This window comes from Leptonotus elevatus, chromosome 21, assembly GCF_054856555.1.
Source record: "Leptonotus elevatus isolate MCC_2025b chromosome 21, RoL_Lele_1.0, whole genome shotgun sequence".
In the NCBI taxonomy this organism is placed as follows: domain Eukaryota; kingdom Metazoa; phylum Chordata; class Actinopteri; order Syngnathiformes; family Syngnathidae; genus Leptonotus; species Leptonotus elevatus.
Genome location: NC_141259.1, coordinates 3,591,193 through 3,616,125, shown reverse-complemented (window position 1 = coordinate 3,616,125; position 24,933 = coordinate 3,591,193). Strand labels below are relative to the sequence as shown.

The 24,933-nt window shown below is 39.5% G+C and overlaps 1 protein-coding gene across 2 annotated transcripts in view; it reads left to right on the top strand.

The window, feature by feature from the left end:
- The window catches only part of LOC147155590 (uncharacterized), a 144,172-nt gene extending 119,596 nt beyond the window's left edge, over positions 1–24,576 (top strand). Inside the window, exons 20-24 of one of the 2 annotated variants that reach the window (XM_086066231.1) lie at positions 10,676–10,785; positions 13,128–13,221; positions 13,291–13,331; positions 20,296–20,398; positions 23,720–24,576. In XM_086066231.1, coding sequence (XP_085922357.1) covers positions 10,676–10,785; positions 13,128–13,221; positions 13,291–13,331; positions 20,296–20,398; positions 23,720–23,884 — 513 coding nt within the window. In that variant the 3' untranslated portion in view covers positions 23,885–24,576. The remainder of the gene's footprint in view (positions 1–10,675; positions 10,786–13,127; positions 13,222–13,290; positions 13,332–20,295; positions 20,399–23,719) is intronic. The other variant, XR_015092119.1, reaches the window with a different exon arrangement.
- Positions 24,577–24,933: the final 357 nt, after the last annotated feature.

Sequence of the window (24,933 nt, the reverse complement as noted above, 5' to 3'; positions counted from 1 at the left end):
GGGAGTCATCGGTTATGGCAGACCGCAGTTTTTTGTTTGTTTTTTTCCCCTCAGTATTGTTCATTCGGTAATCTTCGTGAATTTAAACCCAGGTACATGCCCATTTGTGATTGTTGGTGTAGCCTACCATTGCACACCAGGTGGCTAGTGGCATCACCATTTTAACCGACATAACTACAATGTGGCTCGTGATGAAAAAGTTGATCTAGACCCTTTCCTACTTTTTTGTGGTAGCATTAGAAAAAACCACAAAAAGCCAAATAAAATGCGAAACACACTTGTGGCCTTCGTATGGATGCTCCCGAAATTTGCTGACGTCTCATGTAACGTCACATGGAGATGCTTTGTTTGACTTTTGTGGCATATTTGTATAGAACAGTTTTGGTTTAATGTCCCAATTGAATAATTTCTAGGGCTTTTAACGTTCAAGGTTACACTGTAATTAATTTAAGGAGCCATTTTAATTGGGTTGCTTATAAAAGCCACATTATATCACTTTCAGTGGGTGACTGCTTTTTGCAATAATGAAAAGGCTTTTCTTTTAATGTGATGTTTGCAGTCGAAATGGAATGAATAATAGCTAACCTTGAATCATAGTTTCCTTATTCACATTTTTTTCATTAAACATTCAGTAATTTTCAAAACCTCTCATCACAAAAACACACCATTTTCACAAACTTAAGCCACTTAACATCAATTTACTGTATTACTCTTTTTCTCTTGTCCTCTTTATGCGCTCTCCGAGCACCTCTCAGCAAATGTATTAAGCAAGTTATTTATGTATTTTTAGTTAGTTGTATCAAATTCTCCACAAAATAATTTGAATGGCAAGCTGCAATAGTTTACAGTGTAGTGGGAAAATATTAACATCAAGTGCATAAACACACAAATACTGTAACTTTATTTACACAAAGCTAGAAGGAAAAATCTTCAGAGGAAATAAGGCTTCCCAGCGCCACTTTTCAGACTTTAATAAAAGTTGGAATAATATTAGAAATTAACAATGAAACAAAAATATTACTTCAGTTGAATGAAAATGATTTCCTATTGTGTGGTGGTACTCTCACACATGCATGCAGAAATCAAAGCACACAATGACCAACACTAAATCAATCACAGTAAGACATTTTTTCCCCCGTATTTGTCATATTTGTCAATTTTCACACAGTGTGTGCGTGCGTGTTCATGTGCCGGTATGTTTTTAAAATGCCGCTGTGTGATGTGGATCATTTCTAAATAATTAGGCAAGACTTGACGTCTTGAAGTCCTCAGAGTTGTAGTAAAGTCCACCTTCATCAAGACTAAGTCAAGTTCCAGTGATATAGGTCCGAGTCCAAGTCAACTCTGAGTCACAAAGGTCCAAGTCAAAATCAAGTTTGAGCCACAAAGATCCAAGTACAAATGAGATCAAGAGTAAACCTTAAAACAGAAAAATGCAATTTTCACGACCACAAAATTAGGGAAATGTCACTACAACCTCAAAAACTTTATTTTTGTTACGGTGTGGTCACTGGGCGGCGTGGTGTCTGTCGGCGTGTGAAGTGGAGGACCCAAAACGCAGGGAGGCAGGAGAACCACAGCAGGAGTGCGGGCGAGACTGCTGTGCTTTATTTTACAGAAAACACTAACCAGGGTACTGGTTAATGCTAACTAAACAACAAACTGAAAAGATACAAAATCAAAATGACAGCCAGAACTTCAGTGGTGACCGTGACAAGCGGCAATGATCCCACGCCAACTGATCACCACCCGGGAACTAAATACACCCACACTAATTGGGTAACTAGCCACACCTGGGGCCAGGCACAAGTGGCTGAGGGCCTGGATTGGTCAACCCGCGGAAGGGCTGGAACCCACTCAGGGCCAATCGGGACCCTCAACCAAAACCAGATCTTCCCAGACATGACAATTTTAGGGAATCACTGCTCCAAGCAGGCTTCTGACATTAAAGAAAAAAAGTAAAAATAAATATGATAAATCCACTGGCCAAAATGGGCTTCTGACACAATTTATTTATTTTTTTAATAAAAAAAATATATATTGATTTTATTATTTTTGCTGTCGGGAATGGGTTCACACAAATATCAGCCAAAAAATATTAAATCAAATAAAAATTACCATAAATTGGTGGAGGTATATCTAAGAATAAAGGATAACTAAGAATAAAGGTTATTGTAGTCATTACATAGTCCTTTTCAGTGGCCTAAATGTCTATCCATCCATTTTCAAAAGCATTTGTCCCCATTAGTATAGCTGAATTTGGACAAGAGATGGGGTACACCCTGTACTAGGAGCCAGTCAATCACTATAGTCACATATAGATAAATAACCATTCAAATGCCCATTGACACGTATGGACAATTTAGAGTTGTGAATGAACCAAACATGCATCATTTTGGAACATGGGCCAAGTAAGCAAACTCAATGCAGGAAGGCCAAAGCAGGGAGAATGTATTCAGGCCAAATGAACCAAGAGTAAAAAAAAAAAGCCTTTTATATTTAGTCAGCATACTTCTTTCAAAGGTTGTTGTATTATTGACCCATATCTCAGTACAAAACAAACAGTGTTATTGAGTTAAATGGCACCCGAACCTGCAAAAAGATCATGTTAGAATGTGACTTTGCAGCTGTTTTCCAATTAAATGTTGGTTGTGGGACAAACTTCTCCTGAACCCTGGCGAAGTTCCAACTCAGCAGGCGGGACTCAAGTCGACAGGGAGTCTCAGTAATGGCGACCGCCTGATAAACAAGTCGAAAACGCACATAGGGGAGTGTGTGATGAAAGGACTGGGAAAAGGAGTGGGGCCATGCAAGCGGCAGCAGACGACGATAATTAAAGAAGCCATCATCAGCATCATTAATATGCTAGATCTGCTGTGGTCCACTGACTAGTCTAATGGAGAACATGTCATCATCGTCGCCATTAGTGAGAGTAAGACACACACAAATACACGCACTCGCAGACTTAATGTTGGGTCATGCCATGATTATCGCCATTAAGCCTAGAGTGGGAAGACCTGCTTTGGAAGCCTCATTCTCTGCTCGCCGTCCTATGCACATATAAAGTGTGCAAACGGACACACATACACACACAAGCACGCGTCTGTAGATCTTTAATTCAGACCCTGTGAGTGATAAGTATGCATATCTAAGTGATGTCAGGCCTGTTGGGTCTTTTAATTAGACAGAATGAATTAATGTTTTATAAAAATGTGTTTAACAATAAATGTGTTCATTAATGTGCTCTGATGAGCAATGAGTTGAAAAGACTAATGGCTCGTGTTCGTCTCTGATGATTGCAACAACCGGTATCATATCACTTTTTACGTGTCCTCAATTCCACGTGAAGTTATTTTGTTTGGTCGGTTTGTTTTAGCAGCCTCTAAGGATGGCTAACCTTTGATTAGCTTATATCATACATGTTTTGCTTGGAAAGTTAGAGTTTGTCCCTACTCAGTTTACGATGGTCCCGAGATATAATATTAAGATTGATTGCATAAGATTGTCGTCAAACCGCAGAAGAAGACACGCTCAGTTACCAATTACTGGTTTCATTTGATTGTTTAACATTTATTTATATATTTGATATTTATTTATACTTATTTTCAGACAAATATTCAGTGTACTGACAAAACAGTAAATCAATAAATCAATATCAATAAATGTAATGCATGTTAAGCTTTATGGTTGCTTTGTCAGTATGTACTGCAACGTTATTGGTTGTGAAATACTCTACGGGGTTTTAAGTGTCTGTGGTCATTACATTAGCATTTGTTTAAAAAAAAACTGGTATGAAATTAATATTTCAGCAATTAAATTGCTCTCAGTTTACTGATATATATATATATATATATATATATATATATATATATATATATATATATATATATATATATATATATATATATATATATATATATATATATATATATATATATACGTATAAGGCGGCACGGTGACTGACTGGTTAGCACGTCCACCTCCCAGTGCAGAGGACGTGAGATTGAGTCCGGGCTTCGGCCTTCCTGGGTGGAGTTTGCATGTTCTCCCCGTGCTAGCGTGGGTTTTCTCCGGGTGCTCCGGTTTCCTCCCACATTCCAAAGACATGCATGTCAGGTTAATTGAACACTCTAAATTGTCCCTGTGATTGTGAGTGTGGATGGTTGTTTGTCTCTCTGTGCCCTGGATTGGCTGGCAACCAGTTCAGGGTGTACCCCGCCTACTGCGCGAAGCCAGCTGGGATAGGCTCCAGCGCCCCCGTGACCCTTGTGAGGACTAAGCGGTTAAGAAAATGGATGGATATATATATTTTTTTCTTTATTTTTTCAAATTCATGACATAGGCATAGGCATAGACATTTATTGGTGAACAAAATGAACAGGGAGCGTAGCCTTTTCATTTAATCTGGTTCTCTTCACCTTGAATTTAGAAAGCGTTGTGTTCTTTTACTCCCGATTTCCATGCAGCTTAAGGAAGTGAACCTTTAGTTTTACTAGATAGCTAGTTGTGCTCAACTTGCCATTGTTAGAACGCTGACTCAATCACTCAATTCCACTCTATATTTATAGAGCATTAACAACCACTACTGTTTTCTTAAGATGGAACCCAGGGGTAGCAGATACTATGAAAACAGCAGAGGCCCGAGAATTTAACACTGTGGAACACCATACATGTTGTACATTTAAATTTATATTGCACATATATACTCACAAGTCGACTACTGAGCGCACCAAAATTCCTGCAGCACTGATCGGCCAAGCAATGTAGCGTGGTCACCTGCAACCAATGAAGACCAAGTGGTACCTATCACCACAAATCACTTGAGTCAGGCGTGTGTCTTGACTTCCGCCGAACCGCTGAGACTGACTCACCGAACCGCTGGGGTTCCATCCAAACCAGGTTAAGAACCACTGTGTTAAGCTATTGACCCTTTGCACCGACGTCACGTGATCACGTGACTGCCCTATGACAGACGGCGGAAGGAAATGATTGTTGAATGGAAGTGGACGTGACCCGGAGCGACTTAGTGACTTAGTGACTGTTATTTTACAAATGAAAAGTTATTATTGCCCATAGAGCCGTGGAATCTACTACTTCAACCAAAGTTCGCCTGTCAGTCGAAGTTGCACATTTAGTCGGGAGTCATAGAGCGCGATATTTACTTAAGTTGGAGATCGCTAGTTTGAAAACATCCCTTACCTTCTGTTGCATGCTGTTTTTACCAAGTTAATCAAATTGACGACTTTGCCGAAATTCACAGCGCACGACCTATATCAATGTGTAGTCAATGCCGTCTCTTTCTCCTTACACCGGGGCTGATTCAAAAGCTTGTCACTGGCTGAGTCTCTGGGACGAGATGCTACGCTCACACCCGTGGACAATATACCTCGTAATGCAAAGGTAAAACTTGTTGATCATGCTTACTGACTTATTTTAACACATTCCGTTCTGTATTCAAATGCTGTGATAATGTTATGTTGACCAGCATGGGGGGAAAAAAGATCGTAGTGGCAAGCTATGCAGTCAATTCATGAATATGATTCCGGCCGGCTCCAGAGTGAAAAACTCCATTCACAAAGACGAAATCCCCCATTATTAAACAGTCAAATGCACTTAATAGTTTTGAAGAAGGTACATTTTAAAACTAAGTTGTGTGTTTGTGCAGTTGGAGTGGACGCTAACTATCTGGCTCGTTAATGTGATTTGAAACGCGCACTCCGACACCTCTGTTACAATCTTTGTTATAGTGTATGTTTACTAGTAAAATGTATGAACATTTATCGACTAACCTCGCAAAAAATGATCGCTGCAAATCCCTGAATACTTTGTGGGCTGCCAGTCCTTTCTGTTGATTGCTGCTATCAATCTTTTGTCTCCATTAGTGGGTATGCGTTAAAAAGCAACATTTGGTTTACTTCTTTGTCTGTCTGTACAACCGATCGCACAGCAAGATATGACCATTTTATAAGATAATCGATTAGATAAAGGACTTTACGCTGTATAAGATTCAATGGTTACAATACAGGCAAGTGGCTCTTTTGCCGTACAGTGTCCCCGAGGGGGCGTTCCCATGAGGGCTGTGACGTCACGTGCAAAAGGTCAATACTCATATGCTGATACATGATGCGCACAGGTCGCCCAATGCTTCGGACGAACTGCCATTTTTCTTCCAACCAGGACTGGACTGGCACTATAAACAGGCCATGACATTTTTACCGTTATACTTAAATTTACTATTTATTACTAATCATTACTTATTACTTATACTAAATATACTTATTTCCAACACTGCTGTGATGCTCGACTTTTAGGTTTCCACTCGAATCATGGTATGTCAAGTAAAAGATTGTTTGAGCCAACTAAAAGAAATCCATCTATTTTCAGTAAAAGGTTTGCCCTATACACAGTCGTATTCAAAAATCATAAATACTCTAGCTGTCTCCAAATCCTCCACCAGTCAACTCGTATTTTCAAGCATGAAACCCCCCCCCCAGAAAGAAGCAGTGGCATCACCAGACTTGCTTGTAAAAGTGTCCCAAATGCATTTCGGTGCCCCTTTTAGCCCCTATCATCTGCTAAAATATTTGTGCAACAAAACCAATCTAAATGTTAAGCAGATTTGCGTCCTTCCACCCACCCCCGCCTGCAATCGCACCTCCTTTTGCCCCTTTTTGCCACTCCCTCCCTCCTTCTGCGCACACACACACTTGCGCATCACCCCACCGCCTCCCTTGACAATGGTGAAAACAGAGTGATGGTGTGTAATTTAGTCCTAATCACAACATCAAACTGGCGCGGTGATTTACATCCCAGCATCGGCCCGACTTAGTCAGACAGTCAGGAGGGAGGTCTTAATGTGAGACCGTAGTAATTACAGTCATTACAGCACGTTACAGCGTTATGCCTGCCTGTGCAACGTGAACGTGTGTGTGCGTGTTTGTATGTTGGTGTGAGTGTCGCTATTGCTGTTTTATTGTTATTTTTTTCTTTCTTTAACATCTCCGAAGCATACATCATAATTACCTAGTTTGAAATGTCATCAGTAAAGGTACAGCAGGGTTTTTTTTAGCTAACACAAAATTATATATATATATTTCACAATTAAAGGCTCAGATAAAATTATGAAACAAAACAGGCAAACATCGCTGAATTAAATTTGAATATTTAAGTGGTCTAGTTCTGATGACCCCAATGTTTGCTAAGATATGTTAGCTTGGTGATCAGTCTGGACCACGAGCCTGGTCTATCAAAAATTATTACACCCTTGTCAACATGTCCATTACATTGTTTGAAACTCATTTATCTGTGGTTACTTTTGTAATCTGCTTCAGGTAATTGTCCATATGCACTGTGAAGCACCACCCAATGTGTTCTGGAACATTTGGCTAAATATGAGCAGATTATATTTCTCGAAACGCTTCCAAATTATTCTCACTGCTTCTGTCAGCAGTCACATCACCACAAGATACAAGAGAAGCAGTTCCATTGGCACCTTTAATGCCCACTCGGCTATGAAACAGTTGAGCAGCCAATTGTGAATTGTCCCATTACTTTTGGTCCCTTAAAAGCTTGAAGGCACTTACATAAACTGCCATAATTCCTGATTTGGATGTAAATACCCTCCAATTAAAGTGGAAAGACTGTGATTAAAGCACATTTCCAATTTGATGAAATGCTGGTGTTAAGAACTAAAAAGATGAGAATTGCGTATGTGTTCCAATATTTATGGGCCTGACTGTTTTTTAGCACCAAAACTGCTCTTAGTTCTTCCACATTGGTTGTCAGGTTAATGACAAAACACTATGGGGAGATCAACTGAAATCTCAAATTCTGTCTCAAATTTACTCACACAAATATATTTGTGATTTTGAGGTGTTTTTGAGATTCGGAAAAATAGGCACAATTGTCTCGGAACAACATTCACAAGTTTCATGTATTTTTCAGATCCACAAAGATATTTGCCATTTTAAGGTTTTTCAGCTCAAACATATTCCCGACTTTCATGTGTTTTTCAGATCCACAAACACATTCACAATTTTTCGCGTTTTTTTTTAGCTTAGCAAACATATTTGTGATTTTCACGTTTTTCAAATCAACAAACGTTAACAATTTTCACGTGTTTCTCAGATACACAAACATATTCGTGATGTTTTAGTTTTTCAGATCACCAAGCATATTCACAATTTTTACGTTTTAAGGTCGTATTTTGTTTACAGACTTGTTCTTCTGTGTCTACTTTCCATTTGCTCTGGATTTTGTTTTGATCAGGTTTTTAGATTGTTCCAGCCTTCCCTGTCTGCTCGTTTGTGTCTTTGGCTATGTTCACACTGCAGGGCGTGATGCCTAATTCGGATTTTTTGTTAAATCTGATCTTTTTATGCGACATCTACTGTGAACGCAACGTGCCCGTGATGCGACTCGCATGCGCAAAGAGCACACGTCGAGTGACGTACACCCAAAACAACGTCACGTTGCAGTGTTCACGGAAGTAACCCGACTCGCAACTTTTCACCGCCAGCCAAGCCGCCAAGGCAAGCGATTTTTATCAGTATCATATGCAAATTTTGCTGTGCCAAAGCACGCTACAGATTGGTGGACTGATGGACTCCTTTCGCGGACGTTTTAGGAGTTCGATTCATGTGTCTTGTCTGCTACATTATGCAAATTCAGCTGTGCGAACGCCCGCGCTCCTGGTTGGTGGACTGTTTTCACGCTCATTCCTGGTTGGTTGCTGTCCTTGGCTTCCTCATGCGTCAGTTTTGAACGTGCTGTTTACAAACAGCAACAGAAATCCGTCTGACTTATTTTTTTCAACTCAGGTCGCCAGAGTAACAAGGTTGAAAGAGGTAATATAAATATTTGGGGAAAATGAGGGGACATTCCTCGACCTCATTACATTGCGAAGTCTACTGAAGATGACGTCGCGTCATCGCCATTCGTGATGATCCGTCTGCAGGGCTGAATTTCTACTATTGCCACACATGTCAACTTTATGCTTCATGTTTCAAGTGTGATTAAATTAAAGATAAATAAAAATGTAGCACTGTTACTCAAAACAGCTTTGTATTTATTCACAGACATGTCAGTAGTCTCCCTTACACGCATACTCTCCCGCCCGCACAGAGCGCATATCAGGCTTTTGATGACGAATGAATCTGATGCGTGCGGATGAGCGTTCACAGTGCAGATGCATCGCATACATATCCGATTTATATCCACATACGAAAAAGGCCCAGGTCGGGTGTGAAAAAATCGGAATTGTATTGTTCACACTACATGAAAAAGTCAGATACTTGTGAAAAAAATTGGAATTGAGCTGCAGTGTGAACGCAGCCTTTGTCTCAGCCTGGTCTGGTCAGTTCTGCTCCCTGTGTATGGGGTATATGCCACGGAGGAGGCGGAACTTCCGACTTCCTGGTTTTCACATCTCAGCTTTGTTTCTGTTTCCTGTTTTGACGTATGGGCTGCGTCCCAGTTATTGCGCTTCCGCCTTTGTGCTCCTTGGTTGCGTGGTCTTGTCGTTAGGCGTGAGTGTATTGTGTGTCTGTCTCAGTTGTCCAAAGCATTTTAGAGATTTGAGACACCTTGCGGACTCCCGCCGCTGGGCGGGTGAGCGGGTTCGAGGGGCGCAGGGGTGGGGGTGCGAGTGTTGGAACGCGGCAATCCGTGGCCGGAAACGACGCTGATGTGCAAAACTCCGTGGCATCTACCCCATTCACCTAATCAGCTCTCTCCCCATCTGCTGCAGGGTTCACCAATTCCGGTCCTCGAGGTCCGGAGTCCTGCAGGTTTTAGATGGTTCCGCCCGCTAGCACACCTAATTCATATAATCAGCTCATCAGCATGCCTGATAACGATCTCGATCTATCAGGCGATTTGCTAGTGTCTTCCACAGGTGTGCCCCATTGACTCATTAGCATGTTTGTGTTCATGTCCCGAATTCTGTTAATTCTGGCTTTGACTGGTTTGGATTGTCCTATGCCACGATTCTTGTCACCTCTTAAATATTTTAACAAGATGTTTACTTGCAAAGAGTCCTTACTGCAAATTACTTTTTAATTTAATTTTACATTTAAGTATTCAGCAGTCATTTTATGCAATACCAAAAATACATATGCATTGACTTTAGTTTATGGGCATGATGTTTTTTTTTGAGGGGGTGCTGTTCTCAAAGGCTGTTCAAATCATGTTCTTTTCATGTTTGCACATCTTTGTGGGTAAAACGTGTGGCATATCAAGGTGTTTTTGGGGCGATAATAGCAATGTGTCACTGGAGTTTAGGCACCTAAAAGGTCCTGAGTGATAAGAATGAGAAAGTCAGCAGTTTTGCCATCCCATCTCTGTTAACCCCACACACCATTCACCGTCTTTCCTCCTTAAGCACCGCCTAATACCTTATCCCGCTGTTTATATGTGTCAGCAAATGCCACATGTGTTATTTGTCACTATTACCCAATCTCCAAATCTTTTTTCTGTATTGCCTTGTTTTGGACATTAACTTCTATCATCATGTTCTGCCTTTTTTTTTTTTACTTTATTTCCATGCATTTTATGTTGTTGACATTTAAACAACAGTATAACGGGCTCCCATACAATCTGTAACATTAAGCTCTTAGGGGGGTAAAAATCCCCTGCAGGCACAATAAAGTGTTGTTCTTCTTCCTCTTTATTGCAGGTGGACACGCTGCAGTCCAAGCTGGCGGCATCATGTTCCGACAAGGACAACCTTCGCCATGAGAGCCAGCTCGTCGTGACTAATCTCAAACGATGGATCACTGAGCAAAAGTATGAAAATACAATGCAATTACTCCATATATTTAACTCATTCACTCCCAGCCATCTTCACTGAAGCAAAAAGAAAGATTAAAGACTCTTCTTTCATCAGGAAAAAAAAAGTATATTTTTATCTGTTTCCGCTTTTCAGCAATTAGCATTATAATATTGCTAAGTTTCATCATTGTTCACACATCTGTTTAAAACACTGGGGAAAAAAACTTTTTTGCAACATTGCCCTGGTTGATCTCTTATGCTCTGCTGCCACATGCTGGCCGTTTTTTCTAATAACTACCATTGCTTTAAGCGACCTCTTCTTGTCTGGAACTGTATCAAAGCCTTCTGTATACTCAAGCATAAAAAAAAACGTAGAACGTAACGTAAAGACGTATAAAAAAGTTTTTGGGACCATGGCAATATTTAAAACAGAGAGTTTTTATACATTTTTGGGAGCAAATTAGGTAATTGTGGAGTTTTAAAGTTGTTTTGCGAATTTATTTACCGAAGTGCAGTGTCTTAAGGTGTCTGAGTAGATGCAAAGAATTTGACGTTCTTCTTTCAGAATATCTAGTAAGAACCTTGCACAGCAGATGAAATCCCAAAACCGAGTTCTGCTCAACATCGCAGAAGAAAAAGTAGACTTGTATACGAAATGCAAATTTGCATATTCATTTACGATTTAACCCCTGTATCCCAAATCCATTCTAATGGGTTCCTAATCCCCCCCCCCCCCAACAAAAAACAATAAAAAACATGACATAGTTCAAAACTTGACCAATTTATCCGTAATTGTAAAAGGAGTGCACTTTTTCACTTTTTTTTCTAGCACTTTTTCTACACCATGTTTTCCAAACAGCTTTACAAAGCATCACTTTTTTGAAAACATGTTGGAGTGTACCGTGTGTTGTACTGTGGCCACAGCTGTGTCAACCCACAGAAAGGTTTTCATTTTTAGTTTAAAATAACTTCAGGATCCCTCACTGTACACTGGCCTACGACAAAAGCCGGGGTGTTTTTTCACTTTTACTCAACTTTTAAATCTATCTGTGTCGTGTCTGTCATAGTAGCTAGCTAGTGCTAAGCTATCCCCTGTGAGCGTTTTTCTGCATCCAACGTCCAAGTTTGCAAACTTCCTTGTTATGTTAGGATGGCGCCAAAGGCCAACAGCGAAGTAATGACAACGGCTGTTGATACACTGCCAAGATGGGTTTTATTAACTGATTGCTTAACAGTTTATCGCTCATTAGCCAGCTCAACATTCTTTTTTTTTCTGCCTATATTTGAACTTTGAGATAAATCAGCATAATGGACAGTACAGTCAAACAGGTCTGGGTGCAGTTGCCTTTCTGTATAGCGTTTCTCTACATACTTTTGTGGGTTTTACACACATATCCAACCTTCCTCTCACATTCACAGTTGAATACATTTTGTAGAAACTTTATTTGGACGTACGCCGTCATTGTTATTTACGTCGCAATGCATTCAGTGCATAGTGACGTAGAATGGCGGCTGGCTCTCTGCCGAGCAATGTGAAACGCTAATAAAGAAAGCAAGGTAAGCCTCATAGCGTTCCTAAAGAAACAATATGCGTTTGGTAGTCACCCTCCCCGACACCGTGCTCTCGTCATTCACCAGACGCATTCAAGAGTTTTGATCATCCCTTTAGGAACGTAATGGAGACTTACCTTGCTTTCTTTATTGGCGTTTCACATTGCTCGGCAGAGAGCCAGCCGCCATTCTACGCCACAACGCACAGAATGCGTTGTGACGTAAATAACAATGACGGCGTACGTCCAAATAAAGTTTCTACAAAATGTATTAAACTGGAAATTATTTTTGAAAAATGAATCTCATAGTTATGTTAGTACCAACCAAATATATAGTAATAATAATATAGAGCAAACTTGTCATTACAGTCGGGGTTCCTTTTAAGAATAAAAGTGGTCTAGTCAGACTCTGTCATGGTGCTGTCATGCCCCGCCCATGCTCCCACTGTACTATAAGCATCCTAACACAACGCTGTGTGTTGTTCCGTTACAGCATACAAAAGACGTGTGTGTGTTTCGGTCCTGATAAAACAAAATAATATAATTAAAATGAAATATAAAACAGGTAGATTGGTGCCACTTTTCTATTTCACAATAGTAAAATTCACATGAATAGCCAAATGGTTGAGTAATACATGACAATGCAAACCTAACATTTTACTGTCACAGACTATGTTGTGTTTGTGTATCTATGTGCTGTGTCTCTGCCACGTATAACAAGAGTCTTTTGATGATAATAGTGTCTGTCAGCCTGAGTGTATATCGTCTGCTTGAACTGAGGGTCTGCATTTCCCTTTGGTTTGTCAGACATCTTCAGGAATCTAATGACACGCTGAAGGCGGAGGTGAAGCGACTGAAAGAAATGGCGGCAGGGCAGGAGAAAGAGTTGGGAAGCGTCAAGGTGACATGGCAGGGCAGAAAAGATGATATACATTTTTTTTTTTTTAAATAATTTTGCATTATTTTGAAGGCCCAACTGAATGATGTCTGTGCACTTCAAGAAGAGAAAATGTAAGTCAACGTGTCAATTCATTCTTACACTGATTGGTACACTTCAATACACATAATTTACGGTTTGGTGGATTATTGGAGTTTCATGGCTCAGACCAGCCTAGTTTAGATTTTAATTAAGTTATATCATCCACCCGTCCATCCATTTTCCGAACCGCTTATTCCTTACAAGGGTCGCGGGGGTGCTGGAGCCTAATCCAGCTGTTACCAGGTGAGGTACACCATTTTGCCCCTGTTATTTTATCAATCTAAAACAACATTGATTTTCAAGAAGCAGTGTTTATTTGACCTATGAGAACATAAATAGTTATAATGGACAAAAAGGGACCATCATAGAATGACACACTTCATACTTATCAAGGCAGATTTATCAAATGCTGTTAAGTCAGCAAAATTTAGGCAGCAAAATTTGGGACTTCCTTTTTGTGCTCTTATTTGAAACCAATTGACACCACTTCTGCTGCACTAATTAGCGGACTGACACTAGCCTCACGCTTTATTTATGTATTCATTTTAAATTGACGCGACTGGCCAATGTCACACAGCGCCAAACTAATTCACAGCAATGTTTGCACAGCTACAAGTACACTGCCAGGTATCGGGATCGGGACGATACCTGGCCTTATTTCAAGGTATCGGTATTTACAAAAGCAGCGGATACCAGTTTTGACCGCCCTCTCATGGCCGTTTTATGATCAGGAACTAGAATTAGAAGAATAGAAAATCGCCATTAATTTCTTGCAATTTTTAGGAATAATGCTATTTTGTGATAAGGCTTTCTTTTCATCGTTTATTTTATTTTTTTGTTGGGGGGGGGGGTAATGTTACATATTAAAAGTACTAGTGGTATATATACTTGGTACTGCCAAGGTGTGATATAGCTGCAGGCAGTGCTGTTTCTAGTTGTGTATTATTCAATTATTGCTGCTTTTAGTGTTAAAGGGATATTTGACTCATTGAGCTATTTTCAGCAGTAAAAAGTTAATACTTCGTCCAGAATTAAGTTGATAGCTTCATTATTTTTGATGTACAATTAATACCTTTAAAAAACAAAATTTCCACTGAGAAAATAGGTAACGACCAATCATGGCTCTCAGCACAGGTGATGTCATCTTCAGTCGACAAGTGGCAAATTTGTTTTTTAAAGGTATAAATTCTGAAGTTACCATATTGATTGTAGACAAACTATTATCTTCTTACTGTTGGAAATGGCTCAATGAGTCAAGTATCCCTTTAAATTATTGTGACTATATAATTAAATGGCCTGCTTAGAAGAGGACAATCAGTTTTAGCACTGGCGCTTTCTTTGATAATTTTTAAACAAATTTCCCCCAAAACAAATTCTGTCAGAGATGCACTCTTTAGCTTTGTCTGTATCAAATTCCATTCTTGCTGCTAATTGCAAATGATGATTCCCTGTTTGTTGCAGTTGCTGCCCAAAAAAAGTGTATACAGATCCTTTATTTTGCTAATGAACTGTTCCAAACTTTGCTGCTTCTACCAACAAGCCCTTTGACACAAATTTGCGCCAGCCACCCACTTTGAGCGTGCACATTTCCCACCATGCCTGGTGGTTGTAACACAGCATCCTGGCCCGACAATGCCGCTGATGACAATAACAGCAGGAGTGCCAGGCTGTGAATGAAACACCCCGTGGGCTTTGCCACCTGTGTGTGCGCGTGGTGCCGCTTCTCCAATCTGAATACGTGATTCATGCTGGGCCTTTAACAGTGATTACACTCCAATCAAGGGCCCATCCTTGTCTACTTGCCACCCCAGTTGGCTGTCAAATAGCATTCATCAATAGCTGGGAGATATATTTATTATGTTCATTAAGGCAATGAGAATGAATGTGGCATAGATGGGAGCAAGATGGAAGTGAGTGTGTGTGTGCGTGCTCTGGTGTTCCTGGGGGCACCTGCCTGCAGCACAACTCCTCGTACCCCTACTACGACCCCTCATTAACAAAAATTGCCCCCACCCTACCATCGCATCCACACCCTGCCATACACCCCCACCCTCACCCCTTCCCCTTAATGAACCACCAGGCTGTGTTTCCAAAACGGATCAGATTTGTTTTGACTGGCGTAAGTTCTCGGCACTATTCAAAGCTGTCAGTCATTTTAATGATATCATTAAGAGGCCACGACAGGAAGATGAATCGCTTTTCTTTGTCTTTGGCTCATAATTGCCAACGAGCGAGAGAGAAAAGCAAAAGAGGAGGCAGTTCATATAGATGTAGGCATGAGAGGGGTTTGATTGAACGAATATAATAACATGGAAAGAGATTTTTTTTTAAATCAGTGAATGAAAATCCTCTATAGTGTCTCCTTTGTTCTGATGAATCCTAATTTATTTTATCTTATTATCATAAGCCCCAGTCCCTCCCCACCCCAAATACCATATGTATGAAAATGGTACATCTATATAGGAACAGATATGTCATGTTTTTTGCATGGCAGCCATATGCATCTCTTGTATAAATCTTATTACTGTAAACAAAGGGGGACGTCGCAGAGATATCACTGACAGCATTCAGCAAAATATGACTTTTTTTTTCATCAGAAGTGCCTTTAATAAAGCAATGTGTGATGATTACATGGCTTGCGCTTTGGAGCGGCTGTGCCACCGTCCGTGGCTTCTATCACCTGTGGCATTTGCCACCAACACTCACGGGTGAGGAAGTCATTAAGGTTTTTTTGAACAAAATTTGAATGGTGGTCGGAGTTACTATTCAACCCTTAGGTTACATAACACTGAGGAACGATTTAAAAAATAAAATAAAATTCTGTTGACTTTGACTCATTTTTATGCTGTTTAAAACTAAAATTGGCATGCTGGTTCCAAAATTGCAGTCAGTTTTTTTCCTAGCACATAATTTTTTTTCTCCACAGCTTACCCTTCAGATAAGTAAAATTCTACTGATGAGCTGTAGTAAAAGTAAGAAGAGCAGATTACGATTAGATTCATCTACAGCTACGCTGTAAACTCTTTTTTTTTTAATAGTATTATTGTTTAGTGTTTTATTTACATACGTACATATTTATTAAAAAAAAAATAGGGAGATCCTGTAGCTCAAAAATGTGACGCGAAACCAGATTTGGACTCCGCACCCAATATTTTTTTTAAATAGCTGTCAGATATAACTGAACCAATATTGTGTTTATTAGTGTTATTAGTGTAGGTTACTGATCAATTACACAAGTACGTTGCCACTGTAGGAACAGACCTCGATAAACTGTGAACACCTGTATTATTTCAAAAATCCACTACCCTACCCAGGAACAATGCTAGTGCAGTGCAGTGGTTATCAGTGTTGAGGACAGAACAGCTCTAAATCGTTTTTGAGAAAAGTTTACAATCTTGCAACTGTTGCGTTAAAAGTAACCCAATTTGGGTGAAGTGTCTAACCCGGTGCTGAGTGCAAAAGGGGCCAAGACAATGCTGGGTTATTTATACCTGCATACGCATGGGGTTGAGGATTTGACCCAGAACTTTGGGTCAATATTTGATGCTGCAAGGGGTACCTTACTCCAAACTCAGCAGTGTTCCCAACTGAGCTGTCCAGTTGCCGCTATCATTTTCTCAGAATGTTACATTAGATTTACTTTACTTCAGATCACAACACAAAAAATGTGCCCAAAATGGCGACCGTCTTCATCCTGCTTGAATTCAATCTGGGTCTAAATAATCATCCAAACCTTAGGTAAAAGTAACCCAGCATGCTCAAAATCCACAGCCACCCAGCGAATGGGTTAGGCAAAAAACACATTGATTGTTTTAGGGTACGCAATTCCGAAATTTTCCATTAGAAAAAAAATAGATTTACTAAGTTTTAAGTTCTTTACTGTTATTTATTCTATTGTGTTGGCACTCATTCAGTATTTGTCTTCAAATCTATTAATGTGTTGTTTTTTTGCTCTAAAGTAAGTTCCTGGTTTAAGTTGCATCAATTATGTAGCTTTTAATTACATTATTAAATCATTGGGCATGTTTGGCATTTTCTCATGTCACCTCAAAGCAAAAAAAGGAAAGGGACCGTTGCAAATTGATATGCAGGCGATGATGGAAGGCGAGGCTGTTGATTATTTGCTGCTGGGACCACTGGCTCAGTGGCTGTGACACAACCCATCAGGGGGAAGCACTCATCATGCGCGCCCTGCTAACGATGTGCTTCCAATTAAGAGCACTCTGTGATCACAGAGGATTTGTGTAAACAGAGAAGCGATGTGGCAGACGAACAGAGCGGGAGATAAGGGAGAGTCAAGCCTTGCATGAAATATACAGCCGTGTGAGCGCAGTAAATAACAAAGATGCAAGGGAGATTGAGGAGGGGGGAGCTGTTGGAGAGTTTATTGCTTAGTTTAGAGAATATGGTGGCGTTGATACTAATGACTGTAATTATATACACACTGATTGGGTTAAGCAGCTAATTACACACATCCATGTTTACGTTTAAACGCAGCAGCAGATGTTTACACAGGCATTTGGCCAACATCCTCACATAAATCTCACACAGTTGTCTGCTCTGGCAACGTCTCATCATATGCTCAGCGCCACATTAGCAACTGGGAAGGCCTTTAGATCACATGTTTAGTTTGTGTTTGCACATCTGCTAAGATGGAAACCAATGGAAGATATTTTGGAGAGGCAATTTAACAGATCAAAGTCAATGTGTGCAATTCTGCTCAGGGCTGTTGGATGTACGATAATTATGGTGTGAAATTAAAAGATCTACAAGGGTCAGTTGCAATTATTTTCCATTTTATGAATGTCATTTGCTGAAAAATTGGTTTCGTCCTGCAAAAGTATTTGCGAGGCTAAATTAGTTTGTTGCTTAATGGAGAGTGATTCAAATTACATTCTGTCAAATAGTGGAGATAGAATTGTATTTATTTATTTTCCGATGACATAGTCCATTTTCTTTTTGTCCAACCAAAGACAAGCTTAGATTTACAAAATATTAGAGCTGCAAATAATGATTATTTTAATAATTGATCAATCTGCCGATTATTTTGTTGAGTAATCAATGAAGTAGATACAAAAAAAACATGTTTTAATTCCCATTACTTTATTCAAAAACAGGACATTATGAAATTGAAAGTGTGAAAAATGCACAAACATAAATTAATTATGATTCAGTTACTGGTTTGGTCTGTAACATGTTGGGAAATAAGCTTTACAAAAGTTTTATTTTGAGACAACACAAAGTTCATCAGTCAGAAAAAAAGAAACTGGGGGATATTTAGATTTTAACAACTTTACATTAAATAAGGATATCTAAGCAATTAATCGATTATCAAAAATGATTAATACAATTTATTTGATAATCAATTACTTGTGAATTAATCAATTAGTCTTTGCACCAGGTAAGGAAACTGAGAAGACATTATCATTCACAATGTCAACTGCAGTGTAAGGCAAAAATAAGATGACAAATTAACAAGTAAAATAAATTATAAAAGATATATATAAAACAAAACATAAAACACATACATACATTAAGTTTTATTTTTAGTACAGTACAAGCCAAAAGTTTGGACACACCTGCTCATTCAATACATTAGCTTTATTTTCATGACAATGTACATTGTCGATTCTCACTGAAGGCATCAAAACTATGACAACAGCTATGACAAAAAAAAGGTGAAAATAATAAAATAATTACATAAATAAAAACCCACTCTTTTCTCTGATTACCCTTTTGCATATTCTTGGCATTGAGCTTCAAAAGGTAGTCACCTGGACGTCACCAGAGGTGAGAATGCCAAGAGTATGCAAAAAAGTAACCAGAGTAAAGGATGGCTATTTTGAAGAATATATAATATAAAACATGTTTTAAATTATTTGTAAAAAAAAAAATGTTTTACCTTTTTTGAATCCCGAAATAACAACATTTTATTAAGTTACAGCTAATTTGTGTTTTTTAGCAATCCCTACCAAAAAACTAGTATAGGTCAATTTGATTAAAAAAAATTGTATTAGTGCAAATTACTCATAAAACTATACAAGTTAGTAGTAGTTAGTAGTACTTTTTTTACAGTGCATTATAAAATTGTTAAATTAGTCCATCGGTCAATAAATGTACAATAATATTATAACAAACCTTTGAAGTCTCTTTTAACTTTAAATGTTTCAAGTTTGCTCTGGTTTGTGATTGTGAACTTGATGGAACAACAACATCCTTTATTAGCATTTCCATGAGCTTATCAAGTGAAGCAAAAATAGGCCGTTTTTGCATCCTTGCCTCACAGAATTTCTCATCTTGCTCCTTTACCAGTACATTAACATAGGGGAGGTACAGTGGTACATTAATGGCCTAAGAAGTCTTCAATAAAGTATTTAGTGGTCCCCCCCCCCCCCCCCATTCAGTGCTAACTGGACAGGTTCACTGAGGCATGAAAGAAGGAGCGCAAAGCGGAGGCAGCGCACTCTTCAACCCGTACAGAGCGCCATTATCCACTGTCGTTAATTTAATAGGCATTTCTTAGTCGGGGCCCAGCTCTGAAAATAGCAGACTCTCACATTTGTTTGTCCTCTCCCCCAAAAACATTTTTAATAAACAGTTAGAATCTTAAATGGCTTCTTGTACCGTTAATGTTCCCCTGCATGTCTGCGGTTGCGCTCATTTTGCTGTCGGTAACGCTGTAGTACGATTTAATGATTTCTGGAAACCATTTGCTCACTCATCTTTGGGTTCGGTAATAAGGTCTTATGAACGTGCTTGTAATGACGATCAAACGCAGCTATTTATTTTCTTGCCCCAGATTTGGAGGATGTTTGATTGAACGTGCTCTGCAAATGCACACGCTTTAAAAGTTTGTCTTGATTGCACAAAATGTGAAATTTACAATTAGATTATGTTTATAAAAGATGTATGAACCAGTTATAAATAGGTTGATAATGTAGTTTTAAAGGCTATTTGTGAACAATCACAAATTATCTGAATCACATGTACTTTCAGCCTGGATAAGGAGACATGCATGGCCCTGAATCTGGGCAGACTAGCCAACATGCAGACCAAACTGCAGCGCAACATGGACGCCATCAGTTTGCTAAATCAACAGGTAAGAGTTCATATACTCACACACATACACACACATTCTCTACAAAAACATTTTAGCCCTCCTGCTGTTGCGCTCGCAAAGAAAAAAAGACTTCATAGGTCCAACTTGGAAAAAAAAAAAAAGACAGCCATTTCCTCTTCCGATGATGAAAGGTGATGTTAAGGGGTGTGGTATGAGCTGTGCAAGGAGGTGGAGGAAGAATGAGAGCAAATGGTATCGGGGAAAAAGCCATGACGTCTCTTTACGCCGGTAAATGATTTCCCTTTGATGAACGTGAGATAGAGGTGTATATCAATACTTCTGTGCTGATCTCCCCATGACAGCGCAGGGAGATGGCCCGCTGTGATAAAACATTGTAGGGGGATGAGGGGAACACATAGGAATATTCTGAGGAAAGAGCTGGCATTTTTTTTTACTCTGTTGAACTTCACAAGAATCAACAAATCACCAAAGGAGGACAAATCAAAAGTACTCGTCAGCCCACTCAGTTCTTCGAAAAGAAACTTAAGGGCCTGGGGAAGCGCGCTACTGATTTTGGTGCAGCTTGGCGGGCCGGTCTGCTGACTGACGGCTGTTAAAGCACATGTTGAACTTCTATTGTTTTGCGCTTTCACTGACATGCAAATAAATGTGTGTGCACATAAGGGAGGAGGTGTTGAACAGCCTGTCTGTTGTATTGGTTTCTCTTGAACATGCTATGCTGCGTGAGGGACACCCTTAAAAAATCTACACATTTTAACAGATTTGATTTTAATGAAACTTGGTGTACTTGTTGATAGTGATGGGACATTACTAAATCTCAAATTGTAGATCAATTAAAGCAGGGGTTTGGGAGGTACGGCCTGCCGAATGTTGACTTTTTTGCAAAAAGGGGCGTGGCCGCCTTCCTTTGGTCCTTTATAGCTCAGAAAATACTGGGTCATTTTTCACTAAACAGATATTAGTCAGGTTTCCATCCAATTGTTTCAATTTTTTTAAGTGAATTGACTGAGAATGCACAAAACGGACATGTGAAGTCGTATGAGATTGCTTTTGTATTCAGGCCATCATTGCAAGAAGAGAAAATGTATTTTCTTTCAGCCAGGTAGCTGCCAATCCACGAGTAGATAAACTCATCGTGACAGTATTGGTATTTAAATTAGGCCGACTGTGATGCTACAATACCAAAATCTGTTTAAAGACACATTTTCTGACATAGGCTGATCCAAAAATTATTTGCTTGTGTAATTTCACAATTGATAGGGAGGCACTCCAGAGACCCAACTATTTGTAGACAAGCCAGTTTTACATAATGTTCCCCTTTAAGTATCTGCTGAAGAAATTTTTTATTTTAGTTTCACCATATGAGGATGGTAAAAGTGATACTTTTGACAAATGTTACAAAGCACACACTACAAATGAGTGCCACACAAAACAATTTCACAGTGACTTTTCTTTTAGGCAGCTGGCGGTTATTTTCCATGTTTTCTAATCTGTATTTAAACATTCAAACGCACATATACACACACGCACACACACACACCAACAAACCCTTTCATCCCGACACAAGCATGTGAGTTCACACAGATTCGTGTGAGGTGACAAGCAGTGATTTTTTGAATTTTACCACCTCAGCAATACTTGTAATTAAGCATATTCAAAGTTGAGGAAAATTAAAATACACTGCTAATTAGAAGTGTCACACTCATTTTTTTTTATCCCCAAATTTGATTGGATGTTTTCCTGTCAGAGCGACTAAATACTTCTTAAGCGCCTTTGGCTGGTTTTGACACTTGGTGTCATTGGCTCCTCAAGGGTTAAGCCTAAAACCCGAGTTATTTGTAGTCATCAGATTAGTGTGTGTGTATGTGTGTGGGTGTGTGCGTGTGTGTGGGGGGGGGGCGTGGGGGTGTGCGCGTGTGTGCGTGTGCGCGCTAGGGTAATATTAGTGGAACCTCACATAAATGTATTTCCCGTCTACATGTACACACACACACACAGACACAAATGTGTATGTATGCAGCTGTCATTACCAGGCTCGTCTCTTTGTCTCTACTCTCCTTTAATTTCTTATTTTACTTTCCCTCCGTGCTAAAAATACATGGTTTCAAATTGCTCTCTCCCTTTTATCTGCCACATTGCAACTTTTCCATTGCCACTTTAGCAATGTAATTACTCCGCTCTTATAACAAATGCAAATGTTTGCACTTTTTAAACTCCCCCTCATGAACGGTCAAATGTTTCAGAAATCCTAAATTTAGCCGTTCTCGTCTTATTTTTCGGGGCTGACAATCTGTTTTGACACAAAAGCATTTATCGTTTGTTTGTTTGTTTTTTAATGGATATTTTAAGTTAAATTGTCCTCTCATGATTGCTCAAAAGGGTTATTTTTATGTTGAAATTTACATCACAGTGTGCGGAGGTGTGGAACTTCCAATGTACAGAAAACATTTTTGACTGGCGACTTCGTTTGATTGTATTTGTGATTATGTTTGAGCATATTAAAATCTACTCACAGATACTGTACGTTCGAATGTACTTGCAGGCTAAATGCTACAAACATTTAACTTCAAACACTACAAACATGCGCAAGTCAATACTCTGTGGCATTATGGGAAAAATGCCGAACCTAACCTTGGAAAAAGGCCAAATCTAAATCTTGCACTGCAGACATCATAATTCATAAGTTACGAACATTTGTTTTTTACTAACGTATTAATAGTATGCAGGGGGCGACATGGGTCGGTGGTAGAGTGGTCATCTCACAAACGTTTTTTTTCAATCGCGCATTTGCAAGTACTACCTCGGGTCATTATGGGAAAATATGCTATGTTTGTAGCATTTAGTCTAAAAGTACGTTCGAACGTACTCGCGAGTATGTCCGAACGTATTTGCAAGTATGTTTCAATGTATTTGCGAGTACGTATTTTAGTCCGTTTGAACATACTTATAACTAGGGTTGAACATACTTGCCATTCAAAAATTGACAGTTCCACACTTCCAGTATAGTGTGACTCCCGCAAGCATCCATATCACGCCGTGAGTGTGCACACACACCGCCATGCAATTTTCCATATCTTTTTCCACATGCATGAAGGCAAGTGTGAAGCAGCAATTAAGCACATAATGGGATGCCAGCGAGTTCATCACCATTCTGTTGCTGACTTCTGATGATTGATTTATTCGGTACTTTGAATTAGAATTCCAATTTAGTTGATTGGATTTAATTGTAAGGATGAAGCGTCCCTGAAGTTGTTCCTTCAAAATTATTGTGGTGGACCTTGCTGAGGTCTTTCTTTTCTTTTCTTTTCTTTTGAGTCTCTCTTGTCTTCCCCTCTCCAGTTAAAGGCTCTGAGCGAGGAGAACAAGCACTTGCGTAGGCAGCTGGTGGAGTGCCATCATCCTCCCACCTCCCACCTCCCACCTCCGTCCACCTCTCCTCTCCATCTCCCGCCCTTCATCCCTTCCACCTCCCCCCAACCTGAAACAAGCGACAACGGGCATTGAGGGGATCTAAAACCCAAGGTGAGCCCAGTGGAGCGAAGCTAGCAAGACCAGGTGAATCCCAGGATTTGGTTGAAGCCGTACGGGCAAGGGCCCCCCTTCCCTCTGCTCCCCAGGAGAATGCAGACCGGGGAGGGAGCCGACCAAATAAAGCCTGCAGAACACTTTGACCTGTCACGACTTTTTGACCTCCAGCTGCTCACCGGGGAGCATGCTCAGTATAAGGTTAATGTCCTGCAGGTCAAAGTCAAGTCCCAGGGTGCTTATCGCCTGAAGGAAGGAAAGAAAGCGGGATTCTCCAGAAACGGCGCATGGTGGGATTCCCTTCAATCTTAAAAAGATTACCTTGAACTATATACTTCCTGTATTTGAACATTTTCCGTTAAGTATGCATGTATTAAATCTCCATCCTGATTTACCTGACCTTAGAAATCCTAATTTGGAACAGTATCAAAAATATTTATGCTTGAATATCATCCGGTTAAAAGAAAAATAATAAGTTTAGCAATGAAAATAAAATCAAGAAGATAGATAATATTCCTAGATCTTCACCTTCATCCAGAATGCATCAAAATGTATCTTGTAACGTTTTGTAATCCCGTTAACAAATTAACTCATATGAATCAACCACCAGAGCAGAATAATACTGATCTGGTTTTGCACCAAACTGTGCACCTCGTCTAATCACCGGAAAGACCAACGCTAAAATCATCATGTCACCATTGTATTATTGCAAGAATAAAATTATATTTTACTCTAAGCCTTTTGAGGGTAAAATCATAATTTTTTCAAAAAATCCTAAAATATCCAAAAAATATCATATAAAAACAACACACGAAAAAAGTTTTAATTTATGCACTTTCATTATGTTTATGAGTATTGGTTTACATTAGGCGTGTTGAAACTTTTTCTTCCAAGGGCTGCACACAGAAAAATGACCAGGGATTCAGTGTTTCACTGAACTCCGGGTGGGATCGACACCGATGACGGCACGATTCACAATAAATCAGACGGTGCATATTCCAAAGTGCATCTTAAGTTGTGACTGAGCA